The 18318-nt window shown below is 39.5% G+C and overlaps 1 protein-coding gene across 2 annotated transcripts in view; it reads left to right on the forward strand.

Moving 5' to 3' along the window:
* The window catches only part of zgc:173742 (DNA topoisomerase 1), a 63849-nt gene that overhangs the window by 39084 nt on the left and 6447 nt on the right, over positions 1-18318 (forward strand). For both annotated transcript variants that reach the window (XM_058387195.1, XM_058387196.1), the window contains 4 exons: positions 328-471; positions 3945-4130; positions 5505-5573; positions 17331-17445. In XM_058387195.1, coding sequence (XP_058243178.1) covers positions 328-471; positions 3945-4130; positions 5505-5573; positions 17331-17445 — 514 coding nt within the window. The remainder of the gene's footprint in view (positions 1-327; positions 472-3944; positions 4131-5504; positions 5574-17330; positions 17446-18318) is intronic.

Here is an 18318-nt window from a genome sequence, read left to right on the forward strand (position 1 = left end):
TACAAGTTTTATATTCATGATCATTGTTGATTGCTGTTATGCTATGGATATATATATATATATATATAATTTATGATTATGATTATTATTAATAATAATATTGTTATTATTACATGTTACAAATGTAAGGATTCATATCAAAGTTTACATATCAAATCAGATGACTTTCTCATTTCACTTATAAAATATTAGAGATCACACAAGCTATGACATCAGAAAGTTAAAAGGAGTGTATTGCATCATGATTGATCACAACATTGATGTTATATTGCTATGTTGCTCATCTCTAGTTAAATATGAACTGCATGGTGTTGCATCGTGTTTCAGGGAGAGAAGGACTGGGAGAAATACGAAGTGGCTCGCAAGCTGAAGACATGTGTGGATGCGATCCGAGCTCAGTACCTGCGAGATCTGAAGTCCAAACAGATGGGAATAAGGCAGAGAGCTGTAGCCCTCTATTTCATCGACAAGGTCAGTCAGGCCTTGTATAAGTGTGTGTGAGAGAGAGAGAGAGAGAAAGAGCACAAACACATTTTCTCTCAACCTGGGCTTCAGATGTAAACCTGTAATGTTTATCTTTAAGGTCTTTGATACTAGAGTGTATTGTGCAATATTCGGATCAACGGTTCCTCCACAGTTCTTTTTATCACCAACTCATGTGTACTATAAATATCACATTCCTGAGCTTACTGAAGATTTCAGTTATCTTCCCTGTCTAAAACTTTTTTTTTTTTTTTTTTGCAGTCATGGAATACACAAACCACACAGTTAGCACAGCTATAAAAATATAATAAAATCAGCTATTTTTTACTGAATTCAAATACACTCAATGATCGCTTTATTAGGAACACTATCCTACTCCTGGGTAGGTCCTTGCTTTGATTTCTAAACCGCTTCAATTCTTCTGGCATAGATTCTACAAGACATTGGAAACATTCCTTTGAGATTCTGGTCCATGTTGACATGACTGCATCGTGCAATTCATGCAGATTTTTCAGGTGAACTTTCATGCTGTGAATCTTGTTCTACCACATCCCAAAGGTGTTCTACTGTTTTCAGATCAGAGACTGGGAAGGACACTGAAGAACACTGAGCTCATCGTCATGTTTATAAAACCAGATTGAGGCTTTAGCTTTGTGACATGCTGCATCATGCTGGATGTAGCCATTAGAAGATGGGAAAATGTGGAAATTAAGTGATCCACAAGATCAGTAACAACACTCAGATAGGTTGTGGTATTCAAGTGATGGTTCATTGGTATTAACAGCCAAAGTGTGAGAGGAAAACATTACACCACCTCCACCAGCCTGGACTCTTAACACAAGGCAGGTTGGATCCATGGATTCATGCTGTTGAATCCAAATTCTTACCTTACCATCTGAGTACCTCAGCAGAAATCAACATTCATCAGATCAGGCTACATTTTCCCATTTCCAAATTTTCCATTGTCCAGTGTTGGTAAGCCTGTGCCCACTGCAGCTCAGCCTTATGTTCTTGGCTAACAGACCTGATCTTGTCTTCTGCTGGTGTAGCACATCATCCTCAAGATTCAAAGTGTTGTGCATTATGAGATGCTTTTCTGCTCACCACAATTGTACAGAGGGATTCTTTGAGATACTGTAGCCTTTCTACCAGCTCCAACCAGTCTGGCCATTCTCTGTTGACCTCTCTGGTCACTGGATGCGAATAAACTCTAGATACTGTTGCATGTGAAATTCCAGGAGATCAGCAGTTGTAGAAATACACCAATTAACCGAAGCTGTTTCTGATGTGCATGAAAAGCATCACAGAACATTGTGCATCCTTGCATTGCTTTAGTAAATATATGATGTGCATTTTTGTACTGTCTGCTGTATTACCACTATAAGTAATAACTTATCACACCCTCGCTGTACCATGCTTTCTCTGATCATTCAGGACCATTCAGCTGGTCCCACCATCAAGGTTCGCATCCAGACTCTTCTCTGATCTGGCACCTACATTAGCTAGTGGAATAAACTTAAGACCTTCTTAAAAACTTAAGAAGGTCTTAAGACCTTCTTATTCCTGAAGTACTTAAACTTGCACTTATAAGTTTCTTAAAAGATCATGCATTCTTTGTTATATTATTTCCCAGCAAGGTTTTTCAACTGATGCTAATCTTAATCCGTGACCTAGTGATACAGTATAGATGTATTCATTGATTTGATTTAGGCTTATCAAGGTCATACTTTTCAATATGACAAACTTCAAGTCACTCTAAATAAATTCCGTGAATGCTAATAAAATTTCTGGCTTTGCCTGTGCTGAGCTCAGTATGTGGCAGAATTAGAATTCAAGTGAAAAATTACTGTTCTAGTACACAGTGATACAGAGTCTCTGCACGTTCTGTGAAAAAATGCCATGTTGATGTATCATCACATCTGGTGTACAGCGGGCATAAGGGCGTAGGGAATGGAGGGAGAGTTTTGCACCATGTGCAGTGCATACATACTATTGATTGAACAGCATTGATTCATAAGATTGAGGGGGTTTTGCATGTTTAAACTTAATATATGGAAAAATCTGACACAATGAGCATCACAAGGTTCACGAGTCAATACACAGTTAGTCATATACCTGGATACCTGGTTTTTATAAACCTTTTACACTGAACACAGCTCAAGATCTGGACATTTGTCATCCAATTTCCAAAAATGTTTGTATTCATTCAAGATATGTCATTTTTCCATAAGGTGGGCATGAAATTTTTCCTTCATCTGTGCAACTCTTCATCAAGTCAAGCATGTGCGGTTTGATTAGTGCACAACATGGCAAAAGTATGTGGAAACTTGACCATCACACTCGTACACTACCAGTCAAAAGTTTGGACACACCTTCTAATTCCATGGTCTTTCCTAATGTTTATTTCTTTCTACATTGTAAAACAATGCTGAAGGCGGCCGAAATACACAATAATGTCCTTTGAACAGTTGATATTGAGATATGTCTGCTACTGATGCTCTGTAAAGCCTTCATAACGGCTCTAATCTGAGGTGCTGTTAATTGGTGATTTCTGAGGCTGGTAACTCTACATGAACTTCTCCTCTGCAGCAGAGGTAAGTTTTGGTCTTGCTTTACTGGGATGGTCTTCATGTGAGCCAGTTTCATCATGGTGCTCGATGGGTTTTACAAATGCACTCGACAATACTGTTCTTGCAAGAACTATTCCAGAACACCTGACCTTCATGTCTTAAAATAACAACTGACTGTTTTTTGTTGTCATTACATATGGATTACTGAAGTCCATGTGTGTTATTTCCTAGTTTTGATATCTCCAGTATTCTAGAATGTAGAAAATAAATCCCTAAACAAAAAACATTGAATTAAAAGGTGTGTCCAAACTTTTGACTGATAGTGTATGTGCTTACTGAAAATCCCACTCCAGATTTAGCCCCACTTTTGACCTGCACTGTTCTGGGATTGGATTTTGGATATTTGTGCTCACTTGGCTACGAGAGCATTAGAGAGATCAGGCAGTGATATTGGAGTGGAGGTTTGGCACGTAGTCAGCGTTCCAGTTTATTAGGTCAGGACTCTCAGCTAGTTTTCCACTCCAGCCTTAACAAACCATGTCTTCATTGAGCTTGCACTTGAAGCACTGTCATGCATGGAATATATTTGAACCCCTTAGACTCCTCCTGTGATGAAAATACTAAGACATACAATTGTGTGCTTTCATCATAGTAGCAACAGTTTAGTGAAGTCCTATATGTTTGTGTGAGTGATGGTCCGGCGTCCACAAACATTTGGCCATGTAGTGTGTCTAACATTATAGAATTATATTGTTGAAAAGGTGCTGAAATTGCATCACCCACTCATAAGTTGACTTTCTTCTAACTTTCTGTTAGACAAAGAGACCTGTACTGTAGAGGATTTGTGACCAGGCTGCTGTTACAAACGTGTGTGTGTGTGTGTGCATACAGCTGGCTTTGAGAGCTGGTAATGAAAAGGAAGAGGGGGAGACGGCAGATACAGTGGGTTGCTGTTCTCTGCGTGTTGAGCACATTACCCTACACGACACTCTCGATGGAGACAACTGCGTGGTGGAGTTCGACTTCCTGGGTAAAGATTGCATCCGTTACTACAACAAGGTTCCTGTCTCGAAAAGGGTAAGAGGTCTTGTGCATAAACATTTTTGCTGATCCCAGCATCCCTAGCTGCAATAAATAGTTGTTTAGCCGCTCGGGTCCATACTGTCTCACACTGTGAGTCAGCTGGAGGTCTAGTGTAGAGAGCATATTAAAATATCTTGCTATGGAAAGCAGCTCGAGACCAGGCCCTTTTGAGATATATATAAATATATATATATATATATATATATATATATATATATAATGGTAATTATTGTTTTTCTTCTTGTATGGTAATACAGGAAGGCACACTAATTTAGTGAGCGTATATGTGGGGTGGGGGAGAAAAAAAACTCTGCTTCTACAGAGCACTGTTTGAGAACACTAGCTTTCATTATTTAAATGGGAACATTTAAACAAAAAGTCATCAGGTGAGTAATAATTAGTGCCGTGCATATTTAGCAGGTTGATTCAGAGTGAACGAGAGTTGTGGAAAATGTCAGACGTAATTGAGAGGAGACGTAATTTGCAGCCGGGCGTCTTTCCTCCATCAGGATGAATAAGAATCGGCGCTCCTGATGGTGGCATCTGGCACCAGCGGATTCTGAGTGTGTCATAGCCGTTCATTCCCTCTATCAGAGTGCGCAGTGATACACTGCCTGTTGAACCCCGTTATCAGAAAAGGTGTGGGTGGATGTATGTGGTGTGTGTATATGCTGTATATGTATATATGGTTGTGTGTATGTGGGGTGTGTATGCATATATATGGTGTGTTTATATGTGGGGTGTGTATGCGTGTATATATGGTATGTGTATGTGGTTGTTGTGTATATGTGGGATGTGTGTGTGATGTGTGCATGTGGTGGATGTATATATGGGGTTTGTATGTTGTGTGTGTGTGTGTGTGTGTGTGTGTGTGTGTGTGTGTTTATGTGGTTTGTATGTAGTGTGTGTGTATATGCGGTTTGTATGTGGTGTGTGTGTAGAGTGTTATGGTAAGTGTTGTAATGATGTGTGAGGCTGGGTGAGACATACACCACCCACTATTAGGAGACTGACAGGTCCATGAACGAGTCAATCACAGCTGCACTATGTTCAATCAGCAAGTGAAGTAGATCCTGCCAAAAAGTCCCTGACTGCCTGACAGCTTTGTCTGCTAGAATCCTGTGTTTTTCCCCCTTCTGCCCCCCTACCTACCTACCCCCCCCAATTCCCTGCACATGTCTGATTAATTAGTATTGTGCCTAGTTTAGCCGTTAGCGAGAATGAAAAGGAGGAGTTCTCAATTATATTTGACATTTTCCACAAGATCCTGTTTTCTTCAACTCCTCCTGAATAAACTCTGTCTCTCTGGGTGTGCTGAAGCCCCAGGTTTGATAAACATATTTTTTTTTTTGTCTCTGCGTCACTCAGGTTTTCAAGAACCTCAAGCTTTTTATGCAAAACAAGCAAGAAGGAGATGACTTGTTTGATCGATTAAACGTGAGTATAAATCTCCCTCTTTATTATTATTATTATTTTTTTTTTTTTACCCCCTTTTATAATTTCTTGGCCTTTTCAGCACCGCCAAAGTGCTTTAGGTGTCAGATCTGAAGCAGGTCAAGTGTTAAACCAAACGAGAGCGTGCGTATTAGCATATTATCTTTTGAAGTCCGGTCGGAAAATCAGCTCTGAGAGCTGTAGAGAAGGAAAACGAACAAAGGAGAGGAGGAAGGTGGTGAGGCAGGCCAGCTTGGTAATTGTAAGTGTGAGTACAGGGACATGGTAATTTGCTCTGTACTGCTCTTTGGCACTGAAAAGCACAGTCTCAAATCTATGGCCTCTGCCATGTAGTTCTGCAGAGATTAGCACAAATCATATTACATGCTGCTTGTGTGGGATTGGGCAAATACCTGAATCTTATGCCGTTGGTGACTAAGATATATAACACTCCGCTTTTTCTCGTGTGACTGTGCCACAAGTTTGTGTGTTTTTTTTTCCTTCAATGCAGTATAGATTTCATGTATTTCTGCACGTTTGAAATGAATACCACGCCGGGGTGCACAAGACTGCTTTCATACTATGTGGGAAGTGGTGTGATATCTGGATGCTTTTTTTTCTCCCTTTACAAAAAAGCACAAAGTGCTTGTCACCTAGCCAATCAGGTCACAGCTCAGAGGGCAAGCAAGTAACACCGACACAGAGGATGTAGCACTGGTGGAAAAGTGAGTTGTGTTAGTAAATGAGAACTGTATAAGGAGATTTAGGAGTGAGATATTTGGAAAACAAAGCAGCAGTTTAGCTAAATAAAGAGAAATCATACACAGACGTGCTGATTAGCACTTACTATCGGAAGGCAGAACATTATGACCATCTGCTTAATATTGAGTTGGTCTCCTTTTTTCTGCCAAAACAGCCCTGACCAGTTGAGGCATGGACTCCACTAGATCCCTGAAGGTGTGCTGTGGTACCTGGCACCCAGATGTTAGCAGCAGATCCTTTAAGTCAGGGGTACTCAAATATAAATTTGAAAGGTCCACTTACCAAATTTCCATTCAGTCCGAGGTCCGGAAAAGTGACGGTCAAATTCCAAACAGAGAACTCCAACAAAAAAAGGCAATCCCCAAAACTTTCGAACTATAAACAAAAAAAACAACATGGTAGGTCTTTTAGTGTGAAAGGTGACACCTTCTTTGTGCCACCAGTTGGGCATAAAAGGTGTGAGGGCCAGGCGGAGGCACTGATGTAAGTGTTCATTGGTGATTGTGCTGCAGTATGCGTTTTTTACCATGTTGAAAAGGCAGATTCACAGCAGTACGTTGAGGGAAACATGGTGAGAATTTGAAGGGCCATCTTCTGCGGGAGAGGAACGCCTGCTGCAGTAACCATCTTCGTCCAGAAGGTGACAAGATCACGGTGAGATTCCTGAAGTGCTAGGTTTTCCTGGAGCTCAATTAGCTCTGTTTGCAGAGAAGCAGCACTGGCCCATGGGAAGACTTTCGTGGCTTCATTTGAGATTTCTGCAGTATTTTTGACAAGAAATGGATTTTCGATGCACAGCAAGACTTGTTTTCCCAGAGGGAAAGCTTCAAAGCGAGTTTGGAAATTTTTACTCAGCTTGTCCAGGAATTCAGCATAATTGTGATGGTGATGTTTTCTGGAGTCTGATCCAAAAGTCTTGGGAAGTGAAGCAGGTCACATTTGAACACCTCCAGCTTCCTCTGGAAAGCACAGACAGCTGACATGAGGTCACACACTGTGCTGTTTTTGCCCTGGAGCTTCATATTAAGGTCATTGAGATGGGAAGTAATGTCAGTTAGAAAAGCAACAATTTCCATTTCCTCTTCATTCTTCATGAAATCCACAAACGGTTTGGCTTTTGCACTCTTCTGATCCAACAGAAATGTCTCCAGCTCTTTCCGCAGTGCCCAAAACCACTCCAGTACCTTGCCTTTACTAAGCCACCAGACATTGTTGTGAAGGAGCAAATCATCAAATGTTGCATTCGCCTCTATTAGAAATGAGCACAACAAACGATGTTGCAGAGCAGAGGATGCTCTCAAACTGTTGTCATGACTTCTGAGTACCTTTCTCCAAGACTGGCACACACAACCATCTGGTGAATTATGCAGTGGTATGCCATGAGGTCAGGGTGGTGAGTTCTCAAGCGTGACACTAATCCCCTCCCTTTCCCAGTCATACATGGCGTGCCATCAGTAGCAATGGAAACAGCATGCTTCAGGTCTCTCTGTCTCTAAGCATCTGTGTCACTGCTTTATAAATGTAAACCCCCCTTGTGTGTCCATGGAGGTTTGTGAGACCCAAAACATCTTCATGAAATTCATCAAAAAATCTGAAAAAGACCAAGAGTTGTGCATTGTCTGTGTTGTCTGGGGATTCCTCCACAGCCAATGAAATGAATTTGGCTTTTTCTTTTATAGCAGAGCTAAGTTGTTCAAGCAAATCATCAGCAAGTATTTCAGTTCGTCTTGCAGCAATGGAATCAGAACAGGGTATTTGGCTTATTTTCTGGATTATTTCATCCTTTTGAGTCCCTTCAAACAAAGCGGTCACCACTTCACTCATACACGTCTTGACTATTTCAGCATCAGAGAAGGGTTTCTTGTGTTTTTCCAGGACCCATGCTACTCTTAGTGAGGCTTCCGTTGCCCGCTCCTGTTGTGTGGCTGATCTAACTATTACACTGCTTGTAGCTTCATAGGATGATTTCAGCTGGTTTATTTTTGTGGTCCTTACCTCTGTGTTCTGAGCGTAATTTTTTTCAAAATGTGCATGCTTGGTTTCATAATGGCGTTTCACGTTACCACTTTTGATGATTGCTACCCTCTCGTTGCTGATTAAACACACTGGTTTTCTGCTTCTCACGGGGAGCACGAATGCATATTTTTCTGTCCACTCACTTAGACTGTGAGGTGGGCCCTCCATGGGCCCCACCTCTCAACTTACAGGACTTACAAGATTCTTACAGGTCTTAAAGGACATACAGGGTACTTTTGATAGATACTGACCACTGCAGACCGGGAACACCCCACAAGAGCTGCAGTTTTGGAGATGTTCTGATCCAGTGGTCTAGCCATCACAATTTGGCCCTTGTAAAACTCGCTCAAATCCTTACGCTTGCCCATTTTTCCTTTCTAACACATTACTTTTGAGGACAAAATGTTCACTTGCTGCCTAATATATCCCACCCACTAACAGGTGCCATGATGAGGAGATAATCCGTGTTATTCACTTCACCTGTCAGTGCTCATAATGTTATGCCTGATCAGTGTAAGTATGTTGCACACTTTATTACAGAAATGGGTAGTCCTGAGCGTAGTCATGCACTCACATCAGCTAGAGGTGATGAACTTTAAATAAACACAAAAGATAATGCCCATTTGCAGAAATTCTAAATAGCTGTTCGCATTAAGCTTTCCTTAACTAACACTAAATAACATTAACAGAGCAACACTGCATTAGGAGCAGTACCAAGCCGAATCCTTAATCATCATCTTAATTAAAATTCAGGACGGAGGCTGAATAGCAACTTTCCGTATTTACACCTCTGGAGAGCAGAGTTCAGTAAGTGATCAACATGCTGTAATTAAATTTTTGCTAATTTATTTGGTTTTAGTCATGGATGTGAATAAACATTTGTCAATGCCGGAGAGTTTCATTCATATTTAAGCAAGCGTGTTGAGTCACTTAGTGCGATGAGGATATTTACAGTCAGCCTGGGTGAACCATATAAAGGCCTTTTTATATGCATTTTGCTATATTGTAATTAATAATTAGCCAGTAACTGTAGCATTATCTGCCCGCTTGCTTCCTTTTTTCAGACTTCTGGGTTTTAATGGTGATTGAAAGAGAAGCACAAGGTAAGGAAGACGATGCCGATTGTGGCACTCAGCCTTGGCAATGTACTTAAGAACAGGGATTTCAAGGCTGAAACTTGGAGCGTTCTTGTCCGATGAACTCGATTATGTTCTCCGAGGTCTCACACACACAAAGATATTATTTAAAACCTAATTGATGGATAGCAGATTAATTTCCATGTGTGTTTTAACGATCACTCAAACCTCAGCACATACCACGTTTATAATAAAAGCCTGTGACATGTTCTGGATTTTTGGAGCATGCACAGTAAAGCCCTGATACCTGAAATATCTGTATCGATCCAGCTCTAAATAAAATGAAAGCAAATAATTAAATTGCATCATTATTCACGAATAATTGTAACCATTATCCTGCCGCTGTTTCCGCCCACACCGAATCAGCGAAAATTGGAATAAAATGAAACAAAAAAAAAATCCTTTCTCAAAACCCTTGAGGGTATTTTGGAAAAATCTCTTTTTCAGCGATCCACAACGGCTGTAGTAAAAAAAAAACAGTTGAAAGAGACTCGTCATGGAGCAGGCGTGCCAGTCACAGGCTTCAGGCGTTCATCTAGTGCAAAGAATTTACAACCAGGCACTAAACATGACAAGTTTATTTAAGATGCTTAATTTGTCCGGTTACTGATGGTTCGACGCGAGCTGTGATTCTTGTGTAGCTCAGCCAGCACAGATGTAAACAGCCTTAAATTAAAGCTGACACACTGCACTAACTTGTTATTTTGGCTCTGCACTCCAGCACATTTAAAGCGCAGTGGCGCTGCAGTACACAGCCTGAACAACAACAACAAAAAAAAAAAGTCACTGTCCAATTATTATGGAGTGCACTATATCTCTGTGTAAGGGTGTGTGTGTATGTGTGTAAGAGAGAGACAGAGCGAGCTGAGCTGCAGTATCTCTCGGGTCCAGATGTGTCCGTGATGATTCTGGCTCGCCTCTATGTTCTGTCAGGAGTTGCAGCCAGGGTCATTAACACAGATAAACACACTCCTGCTAGCCAGCCCTGCGGACGCCAAAATACACTCGCAGTTCACATCCCCTGCTTTACTTTCACAGTCATCCAAGTGAATATATGCTATTATAGATCTGATATACTGCGTACACACATCCGCCACTTCTGGGAGCTACTTGACTGAGCGTAGTGTGTGTGTGTGTGTCTGCTGAGTGATCAGGTGTGATGCGTAGGTGTTTGTGGTAGATGCAGATTGCTCGAGAGCCTTTGTGTTGGACTGTTCAGTTAACCTGGAAGTACCCAGCTGGTGTCATTACGCTTTATTCTTCTCCTGAGCATCACAACTGTTTTTCATTTCAAATGCAGACGATGTGATGGCCCCCAATGCACTTTGAAGACGATCCCCAAAGTGACCATTCAGTCCCAGTATAAGCAATCTCTCGTCCTCCAGATAGATCCAGAAGTCTAGTCTATTTGCAGTCTGTAAACACACACACACACACAATGTAGCCCCCAGCCTATTGGACTTGTGTTGACTTCAGCTTTTTTTTTTTTTTCTTTTTTTTCCCACTTCCCAGAAAATCCTCAGCTGCTTTTAACCTCACACTCCAGGGGTTTTCTTTATCAAAAACGTGCATAGAGTTCTATTATTGTCCGCAAAAACAAGAAAATTACTATTCAGCGCACATACGTATGCACAGCTGTATGCTATAACCATTGATATATCTCATCCATCCTAGATTGATCTTCTCCTGCACACTTATTCATATAAAAACAAATCCTCAAATCACCATAATATGCTAAGCAACTTGCCGGTAAGAAGCCTAGTGACAGGTGGTTTGCGTGTTTGTTTTTATACCATAACTGTGTTTGTTATGGAGACATGAAACATGACAAAATGATTTTTCTAATACATAAATCTACTGCCTGAATTACATTTAACTCTACAGTGGTGTGAAAATGGGCCATTTTTGTCTTCTTTTGCTTTTGGAAATGTAATGTATAGTTGCGTGTGATGTGAATGAAGGCAAAACGTTCTCACATACACACTGTCAGAAATGTACTACCAATACAGTCACAATGAACAAGCAATACATGATATAATTACATTATTCTGTGGAGAAATGTGTGTTTATGCACCAAATTATGCATAAATGGTTAGTATATGAGAACCTAGGTTTGAAGTGTTCTATATAGAGTGTAGCTGTGTAAACCATGGCAAAATATAATTGTATATTTTGGTGATACTGACATTTCATGTTAGTAATTTTAAATTGTCTTGATCATAGAAATACAGTATGCATTTCTATGGCTAAAGGTTGTTTCCTGTTTGTTAGGGGTGTAACGATACACTCCGGTCATGATTCGATTCAGTTTGCGATGCTAGCTTTGTGATTTCAAGTTCGATACTCAATGTTTTGAACAAAATTTGTATTTAAAAAAAAAAAACTGACTGAAAGGACTCTTTCTGAATAATCAAAAATACAAAATGTGTGTGTTTGTGTGGATAAAACTAATATTAAACCAAATTTCAACAAAATAAATCTTTACTTTTTCTTCAGAATAAATAAAGAAAATAAATCCATTTCTAACTTCTCCCAAAAACTTTGAATGAACTAAGTCTCTCACCTCAGCGAGAAGAAATAGAGCTCCAAAGTCGGATAAAATGTCAGATTTCCCCAGCTTTTGGATGTGGTTATAATGCATGTTTACAATATATTGCTGAAAGTTTTGGGACGTCTGCCTTTACAGTACATAAATTTAATATAGAGTTGGCCCGCCCTTTATAGCTATAACAGCTTCAGCTCTTCTGGGAAGGCTTTCCACAAGGTTTAGGAGTGAATTATTGATCATTCCTCTAGAAGCGCATTTGTGAGGTCAGGCACTGATGTTGGACGAGAAGGTCTGGCTCTCAGTCTCTGCTCTATTTCATCCCAAAGATGTTCTATCACGTTGAGGTCAGGACAAGTTCCTCCACACCAAACTCACTCATCCATGTCTTTATGGACCTTGCTTTGTGCACTGGTGTGCAGTCATGTTGGAACAGGAAGGGGTCATCCCCAAACTGTTCCCACAAAGTTGGGAGCATGAAATTGTCTTGGTTTGCTGAACCATTGAGAGTTCCTTTCACTGGAACTAAGGGGCCAAGCTTAATTTGGAGGGGCGTCCCAAAACTTCTGGCAACGTAGTGCATCTGTCTTGAGTGCCGACCTCAAAGGCTCTCTATGAAAGACGGCGTTCATGTGATCAGCGTAAATTCTAGATATTTTAACTCTGTCTGTGTGCAGATGGGGATCTCTGGTCAAGTAGTGCAACTGCATTACATGTATAATTATAATTAATCATCCACAGCTGTATATCTTTATTGGTAATTTATTGTAAATATGCCACTTATGCACGTCTGGTTCGATGCTAACTGCATTTCATTGGCTTTGTAAATGTACTTTGCACATTGACGTTCAAGTAAAATCTAATGAATAACACAATGCTGATTTGCAGGATGTGAATCACATGTCATGGTCATGTTTTTGCATTGGGACACATTGTGCATGGTGGCCTAGAAAAACCATTTGTTGAAATCTATAAAAACTACTAGTGGGATTTTGCTGTGGCTGAATTCTGAACAACAGCTAAAGAGGAAATATCTTTTGTGTTGATTAATTGCCAAAATTGAGTTTTTCTCCCATACTTTAACATCTCTACTTAAAGTAACCATACATTTACTTGACAAAACATTGACAGTGATTTTCTTTTCTTTGCAGAGATTGTTTTGTCTAACATACACAGCATCAAATGCAGTCAGTCTGTCTAAAGTTGTCTAAACCCTTGCTAGCCATGTAGGATTTCTCTACACAATAAATGCCACACTTTGATCATGATTTTGGAAAGCTATACGCCTAATCAATTCCTTTCATAATCAGATATCAGCTGTCAAAATGTCAGTGATGCTCTTGTGCCTCAATCAGTATGTATTTGTTCAGCATAGTGTGTCTGTCTGTCTCTCTCTCTCTCTCTCTCTCTCTCTCTCTCTCGTCACTGTTTGCTGAACCTCCTGCTGCTATTAAACTCTCTGCAGAATTTTGTAATTAATTGATTTTGACCTCGGCATGATTGCAGCTGTCATATTTGTTGGTTTGAGGATTTCTGTATCTACTGATCTCTTTGGAATTTTCACACAAAACAGTCCGTCTTTTTGAGAGAGGTGGTCAGACTGGATCTAGCTGCCAAAAAGATTCACTCTGTTCAATTGTGGTGAGCAGAAAAGCATCTCAGAATGCACAACACTTGAATCTTGAGGCTGATGTGCTACAACAGCAGAAGTCCAGGTCAGGTTCCACTTCTGTTAGCCAAGAACATGAAACTGAGGCTGCAGTGGACACAACACTGGACAGCTGAAGACTGGGAAACTGTAGCCTGAGCAGATGAATGTTGATTTCTATTGAGGTACACAGATGGAATTTGGATTCAACAGCATGAATCCATGGACCCAGCCTGCCTTGTGTTAATAGTCCCGGCTGGTGGTGGTGGTGTAATGGTGTTTGGAATATTTTGTTGGCATTCTTTGATACCAGTCAATCATCACTTGAATACCACAACCTATCTGAGTGTTGTTACTGGTCTTGTGGATCACTTCATTTCCACAATTTACCATATTCTAATGGCTACATCCAGCACGATGCAGCATGTCACAAAGCTAAAGCCTCAATCTGGTTTCATGAACATGACGATGAGCTCAGTGTTCTTCAGTGTCCATCCCAGTGTCTGAATCCAGTAAAAAAATCTGCAGGAATTGCATGATGCAGTCATGTCAACATGGACCAGGATCTCAAAGGAATGTTTCCGACGTCTTGTAGAATCCATGCCACAAAGGGAGGCCCTACCCAGTGTCAGTATATAGTGTTTCTGATAAAGTGCTCTGGGAGTGTATTTTCACATCACCCAGTTCTACTCCTCGTCTTTTTTGTTCGATCCTGTATGAAGGATATGACAAATAAACTGCTACATTTTACCAAGCCACCCGTCTTCCTATTATTCCGACAAAGCCGCTAAAATATACTGTAAAATGTTCTATTAAAATCCCCAGTGCTGTGACTTCCACATAAAGTGTTACTGAAAACTGAATGCTTCCCTCATGAACAGTGGAACAGCATGAAGATTCATAAAAAGCCTTGGTCCAGTTTATTTTATGGGATATGTTTTATTTATGTGTTTGATTTGATTAGAACAGCACATGCAGCTCGGTCATAAAGAAGCCAGATGTTCGAAACCACGAGTCAACAGCATGTAAGGATGCAGATCAAAGCCAGGCTTTGAGAGAGCTGCTGGATTATTGGCATTCGGGTTCAACCAATAAAATACTCTCACCTAGGGCAGACTGCAAAGCATGCTGGGGTTAAACCTGAGCAATATGCTACCAAGCTTTGATGGAACCGGACATTTTAGCGTTTGTGTATTAAGTACGGAATAAAACACCATGGTTAGGTGTGCTGTTATAGACATTTCATGCAACCTAAGAGCAGATAACTTTCCAATAATATCACACCCCAATGTGTTTAATTCCTCTTATACCACAGCATGTGCCGTCTCTGTCCTGACTTTACTTCATGTCCAAAAACTTACCTGCTTTTTGGACTGGAGACTCCAAAGAAGCTTGCAGAAAGCATCACCATATCAACAATTATATGCTTGCTTTGTTAAATAACACTTTTTGGAGGATAAAAAAAAAATATAAAAAATCGACAGATTATCCCATCATCATACGAATCCATGTGCAGAAGTTGTTGCCATGGAAACAGCAACGTGTTGATATAAACCTACCTAAGATTTGTTGATTGTTGATTTTCTTTTTAATGAAATAAAGGTAAGAATATATTCCCCAAACTACAGAAAATACATTTGTCAGTTTAACTGTGGAGTTACGGTTTGTACATTTGCCAGAAAATAATCTGGTTTTGTATGCCAAAACTGACAAACCAAGGAATGCTGAAAGCGTGATGTTTGGCAGATTGATGATGCACAGCTCCCCCGTGGTCATACTAATAATTCTCTATAAATCTTAATCTTTTTAAGCACGCAGAATAAGTAATCGTGCGGTTTTACTTGGAGTATATTTTAATGATCGTGCGCTCAGATAAATGAGAACGAGTCGCTCGTCACAGCTTCCTATTCATGCCGACAAACCTCGTTTTTGAATCTAGAGAACTCCACTGTGCGCACTTAATGAAGATCATTTATTTTTTACGGCTTGCTTTTTGAGTGGTGTATTATTTATGCAGTATAAATATAATCATTATAGAGGTGTTCCAAGTCTCTTTCTGTAAAACACTGTAATTGTTTACACGTTGCTGCAGATTTGTAGCAGCGTCCTTTTTATACAGTTTTTAAATAAAAACACTTTATTTTGCTTACAAGTTATCGATTTTGTAATATTAAAAAGTATTTTTGTATAAAAAAAGTATTATGCTAGAACTCTCTTCCTGGAGTTATTAAAGCATTTGGGTAGAGAACAGCCGTAACATGTCTTATTGCCCTGTTGTGAATAACGCACACGTAAATAATTGAATAGCCGTGTCTGCTTTGAGTGTCCTTTTCATGCTGAGTCTGCTTAACTAGTGTTTTTTTAAAAAAGTAAGCCGGAATATATTCAGCATGCTTACATAACATAAAATATATAATATGCATGTTTTTTGTCTCTCTTGCTCCCCCCCCGCCCTCTCTCTCTCTCTTCCTCTCTCTCTCTCATTCCAATAATCCATTAATTGAATTTTTTGGATGTATAGTTCACCTGAACTACCGACAATAACAGAGCAAAATAAAATATAAATAATATTTAACATAAATAAATTTACCACCAAATCATAGAATAAATAGCAATACAGTGTTCTCTTTATTATAATTATTATTATTATTTTTTTTACACTTTTATTATTATTTTATTTTATTTTTTTTTTAACACACTTTTTTTTTGGTTCCTGAATAGTTCTACAAGCATATATGTGTATATATTTAATTAAAATAGCAAATATATTTTTTCATATTCTTATACATTTTTTTAAAATATATTTTTTAAAACAGCAATACATTTTCACTTTTTTTAGTTTTTATTTTTTATTCTAGATTTTTTTTTTTTTTTTAGGTATTTTTGTATGTGTGTATATGTGTGTGTGTGTGTGTGTGTGTGTGTATATATATATATATATATATATATATATATATATATATTTTTTTTTTTTTTTTTTAATGAGGTAACTGATGCATTCTGAATTTTGCTTGCATGCTTTAATACATAAAGTTTTCACATTTTTTTAAACATACTCTGTGAACTATGTTTAGAATGCATGTTTTGAATATTATGTATAGTGGATTCCTTAAATAATCCTCTTTCTTCAGTAGTTGCTTCCCTGTTTGTAGTATGTAATTTTAACAGCCATAAAATTAGTAACAGGAAGGACTAGACTTGGGGGTGTTGGTGGACGCATCAACAAGTAGCCATCAGCACCACTATCAGAACTGGAACCTGTAATAACAATTAAAGTTAAATCTTATCTCTTGCAAGTTCAAAACAAAACACATACCACTGTGTAAAAACAATACATTTATTAAATACACCAAAAGGATCAATAGTGTATAAATAGTTCCGATACAAGGAATTCATATTTAAAATACTTTTGCCAGCTTCTAAGCTCCAAAAACCAATATCTTAGATGGCTTATGGAAACGGTCTAGAAACATCTGTCGCATTGGAGAGACAGAGTGAAGACCCACGTTTCAATCTCAATGCGACAGTGCCATCTAGTGAAACTCCAGCAAGGATTATTATATATATATATATATATATATAATGGAAAATACTTTGTGTGTGTTTCGAGTGTATAAGTGAAGTAAAGGTGTCCCCTCTTTCTCTTTCTTTAGACGGCGTTGTTGAATAAACATCTGAGTTCTCTGATGCCTGGTCTTACAGCCAAGGTTTTTAGGACGTACAACGCCTCCATGACGCTGCAGCAGCAGCTCAAAGAGCTCAGCAATCGTAAGTCTCCCACTGACTGTAATTAACACTGCGCTGGATTTAGAACATCCATTTCTCCTTTGCTCAGCATGAGTCATTCCTACGATAGCGTTTTCCGGACTTTATTCAAATGCAAATGCTAATTAGGAGATGCTAATTCAGATCGCAATTACGTTTCCTTTACCAGCACGCCTAATTCCAGACGCATTTCAAGCGCCGTGCAAAAGCGACCGTGCTTTTGACTTGGAGGGTGTGTGCACGGTGCTGTACACTGAAGGGTGCCAAAATTAAAATGCGAAAGGCAGTTTGACATTTTATTTCCAGTGTCTGAACAGGGCTGCCAAAGCCATTCTTTTATCCAAAAATAAAATCCCTTTGCAAGTTTGCATTTGCACAGGCAGTGAGGCAGCCCTGTCAATCAAACTCTCAGGGCGGGAGTTTGTGGTCTCCGAGGTGACAAAATCACTTGTGACAAAAATATGGAGAAAACAAGAGCTAAAGATGTTTTCCTCCTCGCCAAGGAGGACACTTGACGACCGATCAGTTCTTGATGTGGGCGGAGTTGCAGTACGAGTAGAACTTGGCTTCTAGGGTTATAACTCGCACCTGACCGCAGGAACACATCATTCTTTCGTTTTTGGATCTAAAATATGGTCATTGAAGGTGTTTCATATTCAGCTTATTTCAGCCAGTGTTAGTGGACTATACATGACCCATGGATTTTTCCCTCTCTGTCCAGACCATGTACTGTAGAAACACTCCCAAAAAAAAAAAAAAAACCCAACAGAGCTCTTGGGCAGTTGTCCGAGTACGGTTCGTTTCCATTCCACTTTTGTTTGTCCGTACCTGGTGCATGTAAAACACACCCAGCACACTACTCTAAATACTGACCCT

Source organism: Hemibagrus wyckioides, linkage group LG04 (assembly GCF_019097595.1).
Source record: "Hemibagrus wyckioides isolate EC202008001 linkage group LG04, SWU_Hwy_1.0, whole genome shotgun sequence".
In the NCBI taxonomy this organism is placed as follows: Eukaryota; Metazoa; Chordata; class Actinopteri; order Siluriformes; family Bagridae; genus Hemibagrus; species Hemibagrus wyckioides.